Here is a 15353-nt window from a genome sequence, read left to right on the forward strand (position 1 = left end):
TTTCTGATACAGGGTGCTAGAGAATAGAGGTCCCTGCACATAATTAGGTGGACACTGCTTTCTAGCTGGAAGCTGGGAGTGAAAGGGTGAAGAAGTGTATTTGAGATGCAGATAGAGGAAAATTATTTTGTCATATGGCCTTAGAAGTAAAGGAGGAAAATGTTTTGATGGTGTTGTTATTTTTTACTGATCACTTTACCTTTCCTTTGCAAAGCACCAAAGTCTATCCGGATGTAGTTACTTCATCTTCACTAAACTGCACTGTCCCAGAGGAATAAAGATGTGTGTCTTGGTACTGATATTCACCATGAAATAAACCTAGGTGTCAGTTGTAAAACAGTAGATTCACTTTAGGGCCTTCTGCAGTTGTCATTAAATGTTAGCTCCACAGGAGCTCAGACAGCTCTGGCAGCTGGGAGAGAAGGATACTGTAAACTGGGGTAGGAAGGAGAAATCCAGGAGCAGTAAACATGCAGAAACATCTGGAGCATTTCAGTCAAACCAAGTTTCCCAGCTGTGGTGCTCAGACACAGCTCTTTGTTTTCCCTCCTTTAGCTCTGTGTGTCCTTCCTTTCCCCACCAGGAATGACAATGGAAGAATGCAGGAACTGACCTGCTTTTACACCTTGGCAGGGGAGGGCTGGGCTCCCACTCTGGATTTCCTCCCTTTCCTGCTTCCTACAATCGGGCTCCAAACTTGCTGCAGTTTCTGTCAAACTGTAAACAGAAATTATGAAAGTTAGAAAAACTATTCCCTCTGCTCCTTGTTGTAGGAAGAGAAACTGACAAAATGTTGTAGGAAGAGAAACTGACAAAATGTTAGACTGTGACTTGCCCAGAATCACACAAGAAATATTAGATGAAATGGGGCATTGGCTTTTTTGTTTTTGCATTCTTGGACACTGTGAGATGCAGCAGTATTAAAAGAGATCCCTCTTTCTTCAATTAAAATAAGGGATAGAATTATGCTTGTGCTAGCCTGATACGTGTTTTTTGTTTGTTTATTTTTACACTGGTTTTTAATTTCTTGCAAAAATATGTACATTGGACATTTTGGGGATGTCACAGCTTTGCCTCCCCCAGTTTTGCTGGAGGGATTTGTGCAGGGCTGGAAAAGAGATGGAAGGCATCTTGCTCAGCTCATGACTTCAGATTTGCACAACTTTAACTTCCTCCAAATTCCTCTTGCAATATATTATCTAAACTTAAGATGGCATCTTCTGGGTTGGAGAAAGACTGTGTTCCTGGCTGCTACTGCATTTGCCATCACTTTAAATGAATGTCTTTAATGTTTTTTTTAGCAGAGGTGTTATGGTCAAAGCCCCAAAGATATGTTCTGCTAAAATTCTCTTCCCTAGTTGCCTGCCTCCATAGCCTGATCTCTCTTCTCATTTTGTTTTAGACCGTGAGTCAGTCTATTACCCAATCTGCTAATTGCTCACATGCTGCTATCTCTCCCTTTTGGTATAAACTGCTGCCATTCCTAACTTGACCATGCAGTTTGACAGGGTCAGATAGGGGGATAATCATCTCTTGGATGGATCAGGGATAGCAGCAGGCTATTGCATCCTAGTATGGGACCTTAGGACCCAAGTTACTGAGTACTGGAAGCAGCTGCAAGCTGAAAGAGAACTTGCTGCTGCCCTCCAGGAGCCTGTGGGCAGATTCAGCTCACCCCCTCCACATGGCTTGGCACTGGCATTGGAGTGATGGATAGGTCATCTCAGCAGCTGACCTCTGATCCTGTTAGGGCCAGGGAACACTGTTGCTCTGGTGCTATTGAGGCCATCACAGGACAGCCTGGCTCTCCCTCCAGGCACAAAAACCAGTTTTGTATATGGCCCCCAAGCTGTTAGGGTTTGGGATGGGAACCCCACTGTTCCCCACTGCCTGGTGCAAGTACAACTGCTTCATGTGGCCTTTCTTTGCCTCTAACTTCAATTAACCCCACTTACTGTGATGCCAGGACTGCTGGGTAATTTCCACAATGCAGGAGGTTAGAGCCATCAAAAGTAAAGTCCAATCACTGCCTTCAACAAAGAAATCTTTCTTCCAGTTATTTGTCTGGTCTTGGGCAATTTCTTTAAGCAGATACAAAACAAAACCCTCATTCAGTTGGTGTTCACACAAAGTTTTTCCATTAATGATTTACAGCAGCCTAGATTTGGGTTCCAGTTTATTACAGATCTATCACCAAAGACCAACTTCTGCTTTTTCTGCCTTCAAGGAAGCTGAGATTTTTCTAGGTTTTAAACGCCACTTAAATGAGCCCTCTTTAAAATACATGTTATCTGTATGTTAAACCAGAAGCAAGAGAGAGAAGAAAACTTTTCTTCCCCCTTTACAGGTGATCTTTAATGTCAGCACTATAAGTCTTTTGTAATCTCTTGAATTTTTAAACTGCTTTCTGAGTTAAGTTGAATACTGCTGACTTTAGAAACAAACCAAATCAAAACACTCGGCCTTTTCCCTCACAGGGGAGGTCTGCAATGGAGTAACCAACAGGAATTAAACTAATTCTTGAATATTTGATCCTGGTATTTGAGTTGGGCAGGGGTCCATGGGGCACCAAGAAGAAATCTCAGCTGCTGCTCTAGCACCTACAGCAAAGCAGATAAATTAGTACGTGACAACAGGGCAACCTGGAAATCACTAATCTCTGAAATGTAATGAAACTATTAAAATGTGACATACATTTGCTAAGTGCTTGCTTGTGATTTATGGCTCTTGCTCTGAGACTTGCAAAAACCATTTAAAGTGGATGCTGGGCAGACCCTTGTGATTTCCACCTCTATACAAGGCCATCTAGCAATCCTTTTTCTTATTGTCGAATCAGTGTCAGCACAAGGACACTGATGCCCAAAAATGGACACTTAAATGAAAATTCTTGGCTTATGCCGTTTGGTTTCATCCCTGTGAGAGAGACGGGGGCAGTATCTGGTCTGTGAAAGGCGCGGGATGTCTCAGTGTGAGCCGGGTGCTTCTCAGCCCCCTGTACCTGCCCCGGCACAAACCAAGCCCCAGGTCACAGTGCAGTTTCTGCCTCTTTCCTGGTGGTAATGTGTTTATAGGAGCAGGTGGCATGCTTAACAGAGGGGGGGGGGGGCGTGGGAAGGCAACAAAATACTGTTGTTGAATGCATTTTTCTTTGAAAACTAGTGTTTTGTGGAAGAGTGACTTAATGCTCGTTTTGGTGGGAGGAGAAAGGCAAGAACGAACCTCCATTCGGGAAGAAAACAGCCACTCTTTTTCCTGGAGACAGAAAAAGGGGCGGCCGTCCCCGCTGTTAACTTCCAAATCCACCAGCGCAAGGTTGCTTTTTGCACACGCAGCGAGCCATCTTCTCCAGCCTTCCCGGCTGGTTCTGGAGTAATTGCTCCAGCAGGAACGAGTTAACAAGATAAGGCCCCGGAGCCCCACCTCCTCCCCGCGCGGCCAGGTGTTCCCACTCGTGGGACGCGCCGCGGCGGGACGGTGCGCCCCCGCCCGCTCCCGGGATGCGGTGCGAGCCGGGATCCTCCATCCCAGCCCCCTCCCTGGCGGCGTGAGGAGGAGGAGGAGGGTCGGCTGCAGCGCCTCCCCCCTTCCCCGCCTCCCTCCTCGCCGAGCGCAGCGCCCCGAGCATGGAGCCTGCCTGAGACGCTCCGTGCGCTCGGCAGCTGCTGCGGCGGCACAACATGGAGGCGGCGGCGGCCGCGCCGCTCCCGCTGCTGCTGCTGCTGCGGCTCCTCGCCGCCTCGGTGCTGCGCTGCGAGCCGGGCTCGGCCGGGGGTAAGCTCGTCGGGGCGTCGCGGGGCCCGGGAGGGCCGGGAGGCGAGCGCCGCTGTCCCTTTTGTTGTCGGACTTGGGCAAACTTTCCCCCGCGCTCCGCCGGGAGTGCGGCGGGGAGGGGCGGGAGCGGGGCCAGGCTCCCGCGGAGGCGCAGGACGCGCACATGGGCGAGACGGGCCGGGAGGAGGACGGGAGGCTGCCTGCGCCGGTTCCCCCCCAAAACTATTGCTTCTTGCCACTCTTTCCTGCAAAAAGGGTGCGCAAGAAAAGGAGGCCTCTCCTCCCTGTTCCCTCGGGACGTGTCCCGCTTGGGGGCGAGGCGGTTTTCCCTCAGGGGTGGCTCAGGTAAACGCGCACAGTTGCAAAAAGAGAGACAAAAGTCGCCCACCCCCCTCGCCCCCCCGACTCCTGTCCTTCCGCGGTCCCGGGCAGGGATTTCTGTGGAGTTTGGAGGGGTCGGTGTCGGGTGTCGCTCAAACTCTTGGCCGGGCCGGGGAGGGGGTGGGGGGAAGGCGAGTTTGGTGTGCGTGCCCCGTGTTCCCCCCTCGCCCCGGTGCGGTGTGAGGCTGCGGGCGGGCGGCGCTGCGGCGGAGGCACCGGCGGGACGCGGCGCGCGGGGGTCCGGCCCGGCCCGGCCCGGTACCGCGGGCCATGCCGGAGCTGCAGTCCGGGCGCCCCGTCCCGGGCACGGAGCCTGCCCTCCTCTTTCCCTTAGCCGTCCCGTTTTTAAGTGAGTGTGCTAATCGTTTTAAATAACAAATAAACGGAGGCGGTGCTGTGCCTGCAGCATCCGTGGGGAGCGGGACGGTGTCTGTTCCTCCGTTTCTCCTGCGTGCGGCTTCGCTCCCGACTTTGTCTCGCCCGGGACGAGGAGTTCGGGCTGCATGTGCAAGACTCCTGTTTTTTTGCTGCTGCATGTGGTCTGCCTGGATACATCACCCCGGTGCTTGAGCAAGCCGAAGCCTGGTAGTTGCGATTTCCTGGGTAGTTTAGAAAACTCGGCAGTGTGGCCAAGGCTGTCAGAACATCACCTCAGGGCCTCTTTTTATTAGGCCACCCACCTTTTCAAACCTCCTGTAATTATTAGAACTGTCATTTGTAGCAAGAGAACAGACCATATTCTGCTGGCATCATCATTCTATATTTTTAGTTGGAGCTCTGTGTGGGTGTGTATTATGTATTGCTTATTCTGTCTGGATTATATCAAAAAGATACCCTTCATATCCCTTCATATCGCAGGGTCCACCTCCTCCATACACGCTGCCACAGTCTTTTAAAAATGTTTCTGAAAACCTGAAATGTGGTTTGTTCCTTTCTGAACTCTTATGTTTGTGTGGAGATGGTCACATTCCTGCTTCACTGAATGAAGCTAATGTAGCTTTTGTGAGGGGTGGAGGGTGGAAATTGACTTCTAGGGCTCTTGTGTGAAGACTCCTTAAAAGATTTCCTTACATTTACTTGAAAGGTTCTAATAGAAAAATCCCTTTTTAAAAAAGGGATAACTTTGCATTTGGAATTAGGAAAATAAGAGTTCCTGCTAAAACTAAGGAGTAAGTTCTAACTTGGAGTTTGGTTTTCTTTTACCTCGTTTGAGAGACAGTGATTAATTTAATTGTCTATGTTTGATATGAGCAGTCACCTTCCTTAACATGCATGGAAGAACTGGGCTACAAATGTACCATTTTTAATAATTAGTTAAGGAGTCTCAGTTACAGATCTTAATGACATTGCCTTTCTTCTGCCTATTTATTAGGAAGGCTTTGTTGTGTTGATGTGGACAGTACTTTTAAGGACAGTGCATCTGTCCTTTTAGAAGGAGCATGGATGCACTATGAGAGGCTCTCCATAGATTTAATTCCCTTTCTGAGAATCCCTCTGTAAGGAGATGCCTGACTTTTAGCTATTAAAAGTATTTTGATGTGCTTATCTTACAAATATGTAAATGCATCTCTGCACAATTGGGGATCTGCTGGGAGCTTCTGCAGCGCTACAGCTTCACTGAAGTTTGGCATGTTGTAATAGATCTTGAATACTTTGGCTGTGAAATAATTTTGCTGCAGAGCTCTAAGTTCTTGCTCTGTATGTGGTGGTGTCAGGAGTGGTTTTATTTATGTGGCTTGAAATAATGATAAAACTGTTTTGGATATGGCTTGTACTTGACTCATTTCACTATGAAAAGACAAAATGATCCTTGCATTGCTCCTTCCTTGAAGGGAGGAATTTCTTGCTCATGCAAAGTATTTAATGCTGTTTCATTTTTGTGAAAATACCGTAAGTTATGGATTCTTACTATTGCACAGTGGCTATTTCATGTGGGAGTCTTAAAGTGTTCAAGTAAGTTGAGATAATTCTTGCTTAAGAGCTATCTCAAGCCAAAATTATTTTTACTTAAACTCACAAATGCTTGCTTAACTGTGTCTTGTCATGCACTTGAATGTTTCCCAAAATAGTGAGATTGTATCTTAGTTTTCTTTAATGTAACAACTATTTGCCTGATACCTGCAAACACAGGATACGGAGAGGTGAAGAGAGAAGTGTGACGCAGGGAAGTGGGATGGTTGCAAATATTTGAAACTAGGGATGCAGCGTGAAATAAAAAATGCATTTGAGCACAACCAACCCTAAAATGACTTTCAATCCATACTGTTTACATGAGATGACCTATAGCTAGTGAAACCTGTTGCTGTGGTTAAATGTAGAAGGTAGCAGGAAAAATCACTTACTAATTTTATGACAGGGAAATGTGCTGTGTAGGAGTCCTCAAGTGCATTTCAGTGCCATTTCAGTCGGTCTGTCATTGATTTAGGGGACTGGTTACTATTTTCCTAGTAACTATTACTAGCATGATGTGAGGGTCTGTCACAAATTATGGTCATAAATCCTCTTGAAATAGTGAGGAAATAATGAAAGTTCAGGTTGACTGTGAAGTTTAAGTTCATACTTTCAAAGCACTGAGTCTTCTTTCTCCAGAGAAAGTTAAATAGGTTTAACTGTCTTTAGGTATGGTATGTGAACTGATTTGTTACTATTTAATTTTAAATTAAATTATATATATTTATTTTAAAGCACACAGAGATGCTTTAAAATCACTCATACTATAGATGCCTGAAATACATAGATCAGCATGACACACAAAGTCAGTACTTAGCAGAACATGAATGTATTTCATCGATGCCCCAGCATAAGTTCCACCCTTGCCTCTTGCTGCTTTAACTAAGAATTTTTATTTTAGTTGTTTATAATGTAGTTGTTGGTAAAACAGGCTTTGGGTTTTGTCCCAGCTGTAAATTTTCTCAGTCCTGCATGTTTCTCAAATAAGGCAAGCCAAGGTAACTTTTTAGCAAACAGATTGTTTCTGGGAACTTGTTATCCTTTAGTGTTAGGGTAAGATTTGGCAGCGTAACAAGAAATAAAGGTTACAAAACCTCTCCTGGAGTATAGACACACCTGACTTGCTATATAAGTCTGTCTACTGTAACTCTGCTTCTAGTTAAAAATTAACCAGCCCTGTACATTTCAAAGCAATTCTCTCTCTTTTTGTCAAAACAGAAATAAATTTAACTTGGTGAATTTCAATTGGTGGTGCTCAGAAGCAGCTATAATAGCAAGGTTTAGTTTCATGTTAGAGTATTTCTTGTAAACTTACTGCATTGTATGAAAGCAGTCTGCCATCTTGAGACTAAGGACAATAGTTAGATTTAAATTCCTTCTTAGAATGAAGAGAAATAAAGTTACCTACAATACCATCTTTCTAAGAAATCCTCTTATTTTTTCCTTATGTGTGTAACCCAAGGGCTATTAAACAGTCAAAATGTTTGACTTTTGCAAGTTCAGAATTTCTCTAGGGAGTTGATGTGGCTGGAAAAAACCCCACAGCACTGAGAACCTTGAAAGAAATGGATGTTATTTTCTGCTCAAGACCTCTGTGGAGAACTCAAATAAGTACCAACCTGAGCTTCAGGGGCGGAATGACAGTAGAACCATTATCCTCCCAAGTTGTGGCACAGGCCAGCAACAATGCAGCTATACTGTGCACAGCGGAAAACAGCATTTTCGTGAGATTTTGAGGCATGTGAATTGTTCTCTTTTTTTTTGGTACTCTTTCTGAAAGGATATGTCTAACAACACTGCAAGTTCACTTAGGACAAGAGCAAAGAAATAAGATGTTGGCTTGGGGTGCTGGCTAGTTCACATCTGGGACTTCTAAACTGGAAAAAGTACTTCTGGAGAGTCCTACTGCCATTAAGCTAGGCTATGGAAAAGCTCATGATAGTCAAAGGATATTTTTAGCAATTCTTGAGATTTTGTGTGATGAAACAGTTGTGGTGAGAGCAGGAAAGAAAATGGGAACTATGTCCCACAAAGTATTGTTCAGTACAGTTGTTTGTTTGGAGCTTACGGGCCAACAATTCTTCTGGTTTCTTCTCTCAGAAAAATTGAATGTGGAACTTAGCAGTGCCTCATCTTTGTGGTTTCTGTTTACTAAAGATTGAAACTATCTGTTAAGCCACACAATTTGAGAAGCTCCAAAGAGTGTAAGGAATGGGTGATGGGCTGGTAAGGATGTTGAGTGTCTATGTAATAAACAAGATTTTTAATTTAGCTGTTCTTTCCTTTATTCTTGTTTGACTCACACTTTGCCTGCCAGCACAGACAGATGTAAGGTGTCATTTTGTATTGATGTTAAATTCATGGGCAACTTTTGCAAGGATGCCAATAAATTGACACATACTTGATTTAAATTGGTGTGTTTGCTCTGGATGATAAAAGTGTTAAAGCAATTGAAACTGCTTTCAAACCAATAAATAATTTGTGGTGTGTTAGATTAACTTAATGGAAATAGCCTACTGGGAAAAGAGCTTTCTTGACTGTAAATCAGCTACAGAATTGTCTTCATTTCACAGTATGAAGGCTTTTTGCTATTGCAATAAACAGCACTGACAGCAGATGCAGTAGTAAGTTCTTGGTGAGATTGTCAGTGTTCTGAGAAGCTCAAATGTTGGCATGTGTGTTTAAAGTGTGCCTGGTTAATAATATAATAATTGTTGAATTCTGTTTGGCACTTTTACTTTTTGAAATGCTGTATGTATTTTTAGCTAATTCTGAATGTTCTGCAAGGATGGCATCTGTTATTTATCTATTATGCATAAGGAAATTGAGCTTCCCCAGTTAAAGTTCACTTACTTTAAACAGTAACAAAAGTTGACTTTGTTAAGGCAGGCAGAATTTTTGAGCTCTGGTCTCCCTGTTGAGACTATAGATGTAAACCAGGTTCATTGTTCAGTAAATCATGAGTGGTGTTCCTGAGCTGTCATGAAAGGTGATGCAACTGGAGAAATGAAGTTGCAAGTGTGTTAGGGTGTAACTCTCCCCTCTACTATGGAAAGTAGAAAAAGGGAAACTCTATTTCTGGTTTTTATTTGGTTACACAAAGGTCTTGATTTTCATGTTTTTCTCATGAATTCTTGTTAAAGGGTGTATGGTGTTCTGTGAAAGTGCAGTGTTTTTAGTTTGGTAGTTCTGTCCTTACAGGACACCTGTTGGCCTGAGTTGTCTGAGAGGGAGATAAATGACTGAGTTACTTATCTTGACATCTCCATGTGGCTTAGAATTTGATAACATTTTGTAATGGTGATTCCAGAGGTTCTCTCTTGCCCTTTCTTTAAATGCCATGACTACATTTTGTTTATTTCACCATGTTGTTGCATTAAATGTCATGAATGATACATTTTTAATACAGGTTTTTGGAAGTGACTTGGTGCAATGATTGCTAAGGTGATAAATTAACCCTGGGGGATTCTTGATCCTCAGCCTTCAAGAATTAGACTGGAGGTAGGAGCAGGCAGTCAGTAGAGACAGAAGCTTGACTCCTCCTTTCTGTGGTGTTTTCAAGAGTAAAGCAAGGCCAGAGAGTGTGAGGGAGTGTTGTGTGCTTTGTGTTTCTGCACCTCTGGGCTGATGAGGAGCAGCAGTGGATTGAATGGACCTGCCTAGTGAACTTCTTGGCTTTGGGGCTTGTGAATCAAATACTGTTACTATAATGTGATTTTGCAGATGTTCATTTTCTTTTCTGCTGTTCAGTGCTGGTTTTAACTAAATAAAAAAAAAAAGGAGTAGAGAATCTGAGAAGACTCAGATGATGAAAGTGTACAGTGCGGCTATAATCTATCGGTTGTTGATACATCATTTGAGAACTTCTCTGGAATTCTGTATGTATTTATGGCTTAAGCCATATAGTCCAGGGCTTGAATTAGGCACAGATTATGCCTAACAGCTGTAATACACTTCAATCCTGGTCAATAATTTCAGCATGCCTTCTGTGGAAATTGTATTTCCAGTTTCATGGATGCTTTTTCCAATCCTTGTACTATTTTTCATTACTTTTGCACAAACACATTATTTTCTGTTCTTCTAGACTGAAGTACTAGCTGGGATTAAGAAGGGGAAAAAAGTCTTTAGAACACAAGAAATGTAATTAAGTGGTGTGATTTGCTTTTGATTTTTTTTTCTTGTTATCACACAACATCATGCTGTAGAGTATGGCCATCAAGAAGGTCAAGTTGCTTCCTTTTGGGCTTGCTGTAGGAGATGAAATGCTTTTTTAGTGGACTTTCTATGATGGTGGTGATCAGAACTACCTTGTTTGTCCTTAGTATGTGCTGTGAAGCAAACAGCTGGGCTGTGCATGGGGTAGGTGAAGATTTCACAGGAATCCCACCACAATGCATCTCTGGGGGCTTTCTGGGTTATGCCACCTGTATCTTGATTTCTTGTAGTTTTGATTTTTTTTCTCCTTGTTTCTCAGACTTCCTAAATAACATGTCCTTTAAATCTGTTCTTTCAGGTAAGCCTGAAGGGTATTTTTGGTGACATTGAGTGAGTGGTTTGCCAGCGGCATTATTGTTATGAGGTTTTGCTGTTCCTTGCACCCACTGGGGTGCTTGGGCACTTTGTCATGTTGTTGTCCTTCAGCCCATCATTTCTGGGGTGTTGTGAAAGCTGTGGCATGTTCCTGTGTAACCAGACTTTGTCTGAAGAGGCTGTTGGGTGTTGAAATCTGTGTGTCAAGTTCAAGAAAGTCTTCTAAGCTGATTTCTCTAGTTTTAGTTCTAGAAGTGGAGCATAAACGATACTCAAGGCGATGTGAAAGGCCTTATCTCTTTACTGTAATTGTTATTGCTCAAGGGTTATTTTCAAATAACAAGGGACAGTTTCTGCAAGTTTTTGTGCAGATACAAAAATAAGATTTTTTGGGGCAAAAAGTGATTGCTTTAAAAGGACAATTGCAAAGCTGTGGTATTTGGAAATGTTTCTGCTGCATATTTGTCTTCACAATACTGTTTTTAGTTCTGTGGTGGTTTGACCTTGTCTGGATGCCAGGTGCTCACCAAAGCTGCTCTATCTCCCCTTTTCGACTGGACAAGGGAGAGAAAGTTTAACAAAAGGCTCATGGGTGGAGGTAAAGACAGGCAGAGATCACTCACCAATTACTGTTATGGGCAAAACAAACTCAGCTTGGGGAAATTAGTTGAATTTATTACCAATCAAATCAGAGTAGGATAATGAGAAGTAAAACAACATCTTAAAAATACCTATCCCTCACCCCTACTTTCCTGCCTGGCTTATTTAATTTTATTCCTGTTTTTCTCCCTCCTCACTGCCAGCAGTGCAGGGGGACAAGGAAAGAGGGCTGCAGTCAGTTCACCACATGTTGTTATCTACACAATAACTTGGTTTTCCTTGTTAATTTCCCTGGGGACGCTCCCACCATCACCCATGGGCCTGGCCTTGGCCAGCAGTGGGTCCATGCTGGAGCTGCCTGGCATTGGCTGTATGGGACATGGGGGAAACTTCCAGCAGCTTCTCACAGAAACCAGCCCTGTACCCCCTTCTGTCAACCAAAACATTGCCACACCAACCCAGTACAGGCTCAGCCACTTAGACCAGAGTCTTGCTGATGTCAGGAAAATATATTCTGAAATAGAGCTGTATTTTTATCTGCTTTGCATTTTGTTATAGAGAAGGAGAAAAAGCGAGAGTTTGCCTCTTGGATAACCGTTTGTCTCTGGTGATGACAGTGAACGACTTAAGGAAGAAAAGGAATGGGAGGTTATGAGATTTATTCTCTGCTGTAGTATAACTAGGCAATGTCTATATAATATACTTGGTATTCTTTCTTAGCACTTGAAGCTAATACAAAAGTCAGTATGCTGTTTCTTGAACTTCTCAAACCAGCAGAACTTAAAACCCAAACCCCTAATGCTTTGTTTTGTAGAAGGTGTCACCTTTGGCCACTGAATCATAAATTACCCAGTGTTAGATGTGTATTGGTCCCTACTTACATTGTGCATATTGTTCCAAGAGCTTTGGAGGCTTTGGGTAACTAGTTATTTCAAATAAAGTGTCACTTTTGTATTCTGTCCCCTTTAAGGAAGTTTACTCATGACCACCAAGTTTCCTATTTTCTCTGTCACCTTTTGCTTTGTTTTCAGTTGTTGAAAACTTTCTGGTTTTAGAAAAAAACTCAGAATAGAGTTGCCTGCCCTATAGGAATTAATTTTGACACAAAATATTATATAAATGATACAAATAGTTTTGCTTTAGATTTTTCCCTGATTGCTTCCTCTGCTTGAAATTCAGCAGCTCGAAGTATGAGGTGTGTAAGCATCTATGTTTTTTTTTTCCCAAAGGGAAAGTGTTTTAACCTCAGAAATCTGTATTGCTGACTTACCTGGATGTGTCTATCCCAAAAGGTATAAAACCAAATTAAACTGCTGAGTTATTTGTGTTCCCAAGTGAGAGCTAAGAGGATGAAAATGCACATGGGTGGCATTTTCCACTTAGAAAGTCTGCCCAGCTGTGGATGATTAAAAAAAAAAATCTATACATTATCTGCATCTTCAAAAGCTGAGTAAAAGAAATATGTAGTTAGGGGGAATTTTGGTCTGTCTGGGTTTTAACAGTATGTTTTTTACTGTCTGAATGTGGTAGACTATTACTTATGTTCTAAATCTCCAGTTTGCAGGTGTTCAGTGATAGAAAGGGCATACTCAGTTGCACATCTGGACTTACTTAGGCAAGCTACATAGTGAGAGTAGGTAGGGTGTGGCTGATGCAGTCAAAATTATTGTGCAGCCTCAGTATATTGGAATTGAATCATTCGCAGTCCTTCCCTGCCCTTAAAAATGAATTTGGATTTTCATCTCATCTGGCCTACCTTCAACAGCTCTCCCATCCTGAGGTATGAAAGCCCTGACTCAATATCAGCTGTGGCTTTGGAATCTGCACAGGAGGAGAAGGTTTTCTATGATGCTATTAAAAAGGTGCACTTTTCAATTGCAAAAGCACCTTTTGGTTCCTTCTGTTAGTCACCTTATGGTTACTAACAGAAGGAACCCTCCTCTAAAGAGCAAGGAAGTATTCCTTGAGGCTTTTTGAATAGAGTAACTGAATTCTTAAGGGTTCTCATAACTTAGTTTCTGTGAGCATTGTAGCTAATGGTAAAATGTGGAGGAATGCACAGACACCAGCAGAAATGTGTTGGATATACTTGCAGTGAATAAACCATGATCTGCAGGTGTTTGGTAAGAGTTGCAGGCAGCTCGAGTGAGCTCTGTAGCTTGTGTGTAGCTACCAGACCATTCAGTTCTCCTGGAGCAGAGACAGAGTTGCCCCTAGTTCAGAAAAATGCTGACCTAGGCAGAAATAATATTCTGCAAGGTCCTGGCTAGTTTATGGTGAAGTATTTACTCAGGGAAGGGTGTGAGACTTTGGGGGCACAGGGTGGTGGTGGTGGTGGGGAGGTTTTCCTCATATGTCTATGTGTGAGCATGTATGCAATAAGTATCTGTGTTCTCACATGCTTACACACTTGGTTAACCAGTTTCTCCTGCTCTGTTTTTTCCCCTTTCATTCTAATGGCTGTGTTATTGAATAACCTCTTGTTTCTGGAAAAAAAATCTCCATAAGCCAGAAAACCACAACCATACTTTTTGTGTAGACTTGAATGCTTGATGTTAGCTGTTGATACAGAATTTTAAAGAGGAGAGTTTCACAGTTACCAAGTTTGGGACTGGAATTCAGTATACCTGGATTTGGTTTTGTTTGGCATGCGTTACTAAAGCATGCCCTGATGTCTCTGAACTCTCAGCATTGTCTGACAACAGGTGAGTGATACTGAAATGGTTTCTGAATGCATCTTGGAGTGTTTTACACAAGAAGCACCTCAGAGTCTTCTCCTGTGCATATGGTTTTTAACTAACCATCTAGGAGTGAACCTGCTTTGTTTGACTCCATTGCAATGACTGTTGTTCCATTAGAGAGGCATGGAGCCTCAAACTAACAGGATGATAAGTAAAATATTCCTTAAAAGGCAGGGCAATGAGTATTTATTCATCAGAATTGTATGCTTTACAATTTCTGCATGCAGTATCACTTTCCTATATTGGTAGTATTTCTTCTTGACTTGAAAGCTCTTCTAGGCAGAGATCTTGTATATTGTTTTTAGAACTTCTGCTTGCTTCCTTTGTGTTGTTCCCCCCTCTCCCCCAGCTGTGTGAAGAACCAAGGCTGCTAAAGGCTGAAATGTCTGTAGGTGAGTAATGTTTATTACCTAGTGGTCAAGAGAGCTCTTGGGAACTTGTTTAGGTTACTTCCCTAAGTAGGATGATAAGGCAGCATCATTGAATGAAAGGCAGAAAACCAAACCCTAAAGAAAACAAAAAAGCAACCCCAAACTACCCTTCTATTTCTGGCAGTTTGGAGAAGCTGCTTGCTGTCCCTTTAGCATGTGGCTCCAGTAACATTGTCTGCCCATGACAGAATTGGTAAAACTGGAGGAGCTGCAGCTGAGTGTGTGTTTTAGGATTGCTGCTTTTCATTCAGTCTAGGGCACAATGGAGAGAGGATGAGCATGTGGAAATACTTTGCTTGTGGCCTCTGTTGATGCTATCTCTCAACTTGCATGGTCCAAATTAAGGTTTTCATTGTTACCTGCAAAAGATGTAAGTGATTTAGGATTCATTTATCTTGGGTATTACCCACCTTGACACATCTGGTCCTTCACCATCTTGTGACAGTAATTAGTTCATGGAAAAGAACTCTGGTTGCTGATTCCCAGGTTGTGGAACTCCTGGCATATGGAAATAGAGCACATCTGGTGCTGGTCCTCAGAGGCAGAATACAGCCAGCCCAGAGATTATTGCATGTGGGGAATGATGCAAGTGACTTGTTTTCTCTGTACAATGGCTATGGGATCTTTGTGAGTGTTGGCCTCTTGCCTGTTGGGTGTTTTGGTTTTGTTTTTCTGGGTTTTTTTCCTGAGGAAGTCTGTGTGCAATGAGGGAGGATGTGGAGTACTGTAAAGTCTTGATACAGCTGACTTGGTCCATCAAGCAGTCTTTACTTCTTGACAATGGTGCTCTTATATATGCAAAATCCCTGCTTCTACCACTGTAGAAAACACTTGGTAGATACAGGTACAGGGGTCCTGTCTTTTGTGCTTTTCTGACTCCTGTGATTCTGTGCTGTCAGTGTTGCAGGGCCATAGCAGAAAGTTTTCTTTCTAAAGGAGATGTACTGAA

At 43.0% G+C, this 15353-nt stretch overlaps 1 protein-coding gene across 1 annotated transcript in view; it reads left to right on the plus strand.

Moving 5' to 3' along the window:
• Window positions 1-3581: 3581 nt before the first annotated feature.
• LRP5 (LDL receptor related protein 5) overlaps window positions 3582-15353 on the plus strand; it is a 130898-nt gene continuing 119126 nt past the window's right edge. Inside the window, exon 1 of the mRNA XM_041481126.1 lies at window positions 3582-3771. Coding sequence (XP_041337060.1) covers window positions 3678-3771 — 94 coding nt within the window. The 5' untranslated portion in view covers window positions 3582-3677. The remainder of the gene's footprint in view (window positions 3772-15353) is intronic.

The sequence above is a fragment of the Pyrgilauda ruficollis genome, unplaced genomic scaffold (assembly GCF_017590135.1).
Source record: "Pyrgilauda ruficollis isolate IOZ18807 unplaced genomic scaffold, ASM1759013v1 scaffold55, whole genome shotgun sequence".
NCBI lineage: Eukaryota > Metazoa > Chordata > Aves > Passeriformes > Passeridae > Pyrgilauda > Pyrgilauda ruficollis.